At 39.8% G+C, this 5,940-nt stretch overlaps 1 protein-coding gene across 1 annotated transcript; it reads right to left on the reverse strand.

The window, feature by feature from the left end:
• Window positions 1-3,833: 3,833 nt before the first annotated feature.
• On the reverse strand, window positions 3,834-4,931 carry LOC123180420 (BTB/POZ and MATH domain-containing protein 1-like). The gene is made up of 2 exons (XM_044592478.1): window positions 4,784-4,931; window positions 3,834-4,669 (listed from the first exon to the last, which is right to left on the reverse strand). Exons 1-2 carry the CDS (start codon window positions 4,929-4,931, stop codon window positions 3,834-3,836), a joined length of 984 nt encoding a protein of 327 aa, XP_044448413.1.
• Window positions 4,932-5,940: the final 1,009 nt, after the last annotated feature.

The following is a 5,940-nucleotide window of genomic DNA, read 5'->3' on the forward strand; positions in this document are numbered from 1 at the left end:
ACTGGAGCTAGTTCTGTGTCACCCTATGTTATAACTGTTGCATGAGGAATCACATCCGACATAATTATCCATCACTGATCCATTGCCTACGAGCTTTTCACATATTGATCTTTGTTTAGTTACTTTTCCGTTGCCACTGTTACAATTTCTACAAAAACCAATACTGTTACTTTTGCCATAGTTACCGTTACTTCCATATTACTTTGCTACTAAATACTTTGCTGCAGATATTAAGTCTTTCAGGTGTGATTGAATTGACAACTCAACTATTAATACTTGAGAATATTCTTTGGCTCCCCTTGTGTCGAATCAATAAATTTGGGTTGAATACTCTACCCTCGAAAACTATTGCGATCCCCTATACTTATGGGTTATCAACGTGCTGTGCTGCCCCTACTGTCACTAAGAAGGGACACTGCATGATTGAACCCAAAGCTAAGCACTTCTCCCATTACAAGAAAAACCAATCTAGTTGGCCAAACCAAACCGATAGTTCGAAGAGAATTACAAAGATATCAAATCATGCATAAAAGAATTCAGAGGAGATTTAAATAATACTCATAGATAAGCTGATCATAAATCCACAATTCATCGGATCTTGGCAAACACACCGCAAAAGAGTATTACATCGAATAGATCTCCAAGAACATCGAGGAGAACATGGTATTGAGAATCAAAGAGAGAGAAGAAGCCATCTAGCTACTAGCTATGGACCCGTAGGTTTGGGGTAAACAACTCACGCTTCATCGGAAGGGCAATAGAGTTGATGTAGAGGCCCTCCGTGATCGAATCCCCCTTCGACAGGATGCGGAAAAGGCCCCTAGATGGGATCTCACGGGTACATAAGGTTGCGGCGGCGGAAAAGTGTTTTTGTGGATGCCTTTGTTGGTCTGGGGATATATGGGAATATATAGGCACATAAATTAGGTCAAGGGGTGCACAAGGGGCCCACAAGGGTGGGGGCACGCCCTACCCCCCTAGGCGCGCCCTCCATCCTTGTGGCCACCTCGTGGCTCTTTTGACTTTATCTCCAAGTCTCCTGGTTGTCTTCTGGTCCAAGAAAAATCATCGCGAAGGTTTTATTCCGTTTGGTATTCCTGTTCTGCGAAACTCAAAAACAAGGAAAAAACATGAACTAGCACTGGGCTCTAGGTTAATAGATTAGTCCCAAAAATAATATAAAATAGCATATTAATGCATATAAAACATCCAAAACAGATAATATAATAGCATGGAATAATAAAAAAAATTATAGATACGTTGGATACGTATCAATAGACTTGGGATTTCTTTGCAACCCAATAAGCTATTTGACATTGCACATAGCAAACAACAAGGATCTAGTCATTTGGAGATTTGGACTACTGAGGGAAATGGTGAGGCAATTAAATGCATGCCAAATGACAAGTCACAAGGTCCTGATGATTTCAATGGTTTATTCATAAAGAAATGATGGCATGTTGTAAAGAGCAGTTGTATAAATTTTGCAACGACTTTCAGGATGAAACTTTGAACCTGTGACCTATTAATACTGCATATATTTCTGTCATTCCTATAATGAATACTTCAGAGCCCCCTGCTTACTACATGTTATTCCATGGTAAGCATGACAATTAAAGTACTCACCAAACTATTGATAAATAGGGTTTAGAAATATATCACTCCTATAATCAGCAGAAATCAGTGTGGATTCATCAAGAATAGAAATATACAAGACTGCCTTTCATGTGCATATGAATACCTAAAGAATACTATAAATCTAATAAAGATACTATTATCTTTAAGATACAATTTGAAAATGAATTTCATAAAGTGGAGCACGTTTTTATCATATGTATGTTACAACATCTAGGTTTTGGTCATAAGAGGATTAGATCAGCATTTCCTCTACCCCCGTCATCATCAATGTGATTGCTAGTAAGAAAATCACATGTAATAGAGGGGTTAGATAGGGAGACCCAATCTCTCCATTGCTATTTTGTTTTGGTTGTTGAGATACTTTGGATTGTGATTAATGAGGCATGGCACAATGATGGAATAAAACTACCTATTGATGATATTTTGGTCTGGGATATCCTATTGTCCAATGTGCCGATCCCATGCTATTGGACAGGCTCAAGGATATCTTGCATAGATTCTCTAAATCTACTGGTCTTATGGTTAATTACAACAGATCCCCTTTTGTTCTTATCAACTCTCTTAGGATAGGGCTACAAAACGAGCTCAACACCTAGGTTGCAAAATGAGAGTATGCCATTCACCTATTTAGGGTTTCCTATGGGCATCTACATGCGTAGAGTTGATGATCTATAACCATAGTTACCAAATTGGAGAAGAGGTACTCTAGCATTGCTTCTAGCTATGACGTGTTGGCAAATTAGTGCATTGGAAAACAGTTATATCTGCTCTGCCTATATATGCAATGTTCTCTATCAAAGTGACATTTACTATCACTAGCCATTTTGAAAAATATGGAGGATCTTTATTATGGTATGGCAAGAATATAAACAAACAAGAAAAATGGATGGTTAAATGGGATAATGTTTTATTACCCAAGGTTGCTAGTGGATTAGGTGTATTGGATCTAAGGTGGTAGAACAGAGCTTTGCTGATGAAAAAAGTTTTCAAACTTTCCAACCATCATAATACTCCCTATGTGTAAATCGTATGGAAAGATGTACTATAAAAATGGCTTTGTCCCAACGACCTCATCCAATGTGGGGTCATTCTGGTTGAAGGACTAGTTCAACCTTTTAAACAATTTCAAACAATTAATTGCATGCAAAACTCATAGTGGTGATGCGTCATTGTTATGGAATGATCATTGGCATGACGATACTCTTCAAGATAATTTCTCACAACTTCATTATTTTGCCAAGAATGAAGATATTATTTTTGTTTATGCAAAAAATTATAGAAGATGACAATATATGTGATATGTTCCGCTTGCCTCCTCTACCATTGCTCTTTAGCAATGTGAGGCATTGGATGATATTCTCAATGTAAGTGCTTTGAATGGTAGTATTGATTTTGGAGCTTCTACGGTGTGGGTATAGATATTCCAACAAAAAAGTTATAATGAAATCAACTGGGAATCCTCCTAATTCCATGACACCTTTTAGATAGATTTGGAAATCATGTGGCCTTTCAATATAGAAATTCCATCATCCTCAATGGGGTTCCTGGTATGAAAATCACACGTAAGAGATGGGTCAGACAGGGAGACCCAGCCTCTCTATTGCTATGTGTTTTGGCTATTGAATTGCTTCAGATTATGATTAATGAGGCATGGCATGATGATGAAACAAAACTACCTATTGATGAATGTTTTGGTCTGGGTTATCCTATTGTCTATTATTCTGACCTACTTCAATCAGACAATATCAAAGACATCTTGCATAGATTCTTTGAATCTACCAGTCTTATGGTTAATTACAACAAATTCTCTCTTGCTCCTATCAACATCTCTGATGATACAGCTGCGGAAGTAGTTCAACACCTAGGTTGCAAAAAAGAGAGTATGGCATGCACCTATTTAGGATACTAACTGGTAGTGCTTTGATAAATTCAAGGAGCACACAAATAGACAATGTATAACAATAAACAAATTGTTTAGTTTGAAGACCATAGTATTTTAGAGAACACTAGCAAGCTAGCAGAGATTAACGTTCATGTATAAGATGAGCTATGAGATAGAAGATATAATTAAGGTGATGCATATCATCACATACATAGATCATTTTGCAAAAGCCCGCTCTTGGCAGAAATATCATGGGAAACTAAATTGGAAGCCAAATGTTCATTAGCTATATAGTTAATCAAGGATGAACATGCTAAATTTTGTGGGACTTAGTTGCCCTCTCAAAAATATCAGCTATGATAGCAGGACAGGATCTTTTGAGTTTAGCATACCCTTCACTTGCCACCACATCTTGTACTCTATCTGGAGAAGTGATAAACTCAAGGCAAGCACTTTTGAGTTGGTTGCAATGATAACAGTTGGCTAGATCTAAAGTAGTAGTGACGTTCTGAACATTAAGATTCTTGCAAAGGATGTTCTCACATATCACCTTCATCCTCTCCATGGCATACCTATCTGCGGCCATGACCAAGTGCTTGACCATTTCTTCACCATTATCTCCATAAAGATGTCCCATGGAAGGTAATGAATCTGTGTAGATGAAGTGAAGCAATGCACTGAAAATAGCAGGCTGTATACCTTCTATGATCATGGTCCGCCTTATCCTGTCGCCCATCGGCCCAAAGAGAGCCGCTTTGAAGACCGGTGACCGCATTGCAAGCACAATCTTGTGTGCATGGAAACTCTCCCCTCTAACCTCGAATGTGATATTTGTTTCCTCCCCTGCCTTAAGTAATTCTCCAAGATTATTAGATAGGTTCGAGGGAGGCACTTGAATGTCAATGGAAGTCGTCGTTACTGCCACCTTAGATTCTGCCAGAAATGTGATAGAACATTCAATCATAAGGCTGTCATCCTGTAGGTACAAGGATGGTTGTAGGAAGTCTTTGCCTACATAGGGTGGCGGATGAGAGCGAAACACTATCAGCATCTTTTGGGAGAGCAGCACCAATGGCGGCAGCTTGTTGGCTTGGTCGACCAACCTGATCTCGAAGGACGCCCTCACCTCGGAGTTGGTGCTCACAAAATCTAGGGAAATGTACGCATAGTCCCCAATTTTCATCTCCATCTCCCCGTCGGGGTAGTACTCAATGCGCCAAAAGTATCCGCCGACATCGAAGGTGGCGGACGACAAGTACCTACCAACGCCGATGCTCCTTTGAAGGTTGTAGCTAGAAATCTTGAAAGTGTGCATTCCTCGGACCACGGAAGGGGTGCACAATGATGCCGACGCCCTCATTCTAGGCCTTTGGGGCTCCTCCGAGATTGGAGTTTGTGCAAAGAAATTCATGGGGTGGTTTCTGGATGGGGAGAACTGTTCTCAGGCCATCAAAGTAGGGGAGGTAGGTCCTAATTGGCTAGGGAGGGGTTGATGGTGATGTTAGCACGCATGGGGAAGGAGGTACGGTGGCACTACTCGTGAGGGAAAGGACGCGCGGCTATGGAGTATGCCTACTCTGGTCCAACCCTACCCCTATTTAGGGCTCTCGAGTACTAACGGTCGGTTCACAATCAAAACACGCTTTATCTGTGAATTAATGTTATGTGTTATCCCGAAATGCGCTTTAGTTGTCAATCAATGTCATCCCAAAATAAACTTTACACCCAATGTCCAGAAGGCCAAAATGCACTTTAGTCTCAACTGTCAGATTTGAGGTCACACATGCCTTAGCCATGAATCAATGTTATGTGTTATCTGAAAACACGCTTTAGACACGAATCAATGTTATCCAAAAATAACTTTACTCCCAATGGTCATATTCTCAATCAAAACATGCTTTAGCCATGAATTAATGTTATGTGTTATCCAAAAACGCATTTTAGCTACAAATCAATGTTATCCCAAAATGCACTTTAGTCCCATCGGTCAAAACGCGCTTTAGTCCCCACGGTCATTTTTGTTGCCTAAACGTGCTTTACCATTGTCTCGAAAGTGGTGGTTATGTGTCAAACAAAGCAAGACTGGTGGTTTACTGATAATCTAACCTTGTGATTGTTTCTTGTAATTCACTCGCGTGGATTTGGAGTTAGTGGTCGTTTGCGAGCAATGTTAAATTTCCAAAGTTTCCCAATAGTCTATTTTAAGTGGGAAATACGATAATGGAGTCACTTCTTATATGCAAAGATAGAAAAATTCACGTGGGTTGTTGGATCTCGAATGGATGGCCTGTATTGTGCTTGAGAATTTCTCTACTTGCCTATTTGAGAGTTACTCTTAGGATGTAACAATAGAGAAACTGTATGTGGGCCGATAGATCTTCAATGGATGGTCCAGATTGGCGAAGTGAGAGCTAGTAGGA

The sequence above is a fragment of the Triticum aestivum genome, chromosome 1A, assembly GCF_018294505.1.
Source record: "Triticum aestivum cultivar Chinese Spring chromosome 1A, IWGSC CS RefSeq v2.1, whole genome shotgun sequence".
In the NCBI taxonomy this organism is placed as follows: domain Eukaryota; kingdom Viridiplantae; phylum Streptophyta; class Magnoliopsida; order Poales; family Poaceae; genus Triticum; species Triticum aestivum.

Coding starts and splice junctions, on each gene's coding strand:
- LOC123180420 (XM_044592478.1), bottom strand. CDS start 4,931: ATGAATTTCTTTGCACAAACTCCAATCTCGGAGGAGCCCCAAAGGCCT. Junction 4,670..4,783: donor TCAAAGGAGCATCGGCGTTG/GTAGGTACTTGT, acceptor ACATTTCCCTAG/ATTTTGTGAGCACCAACTCC.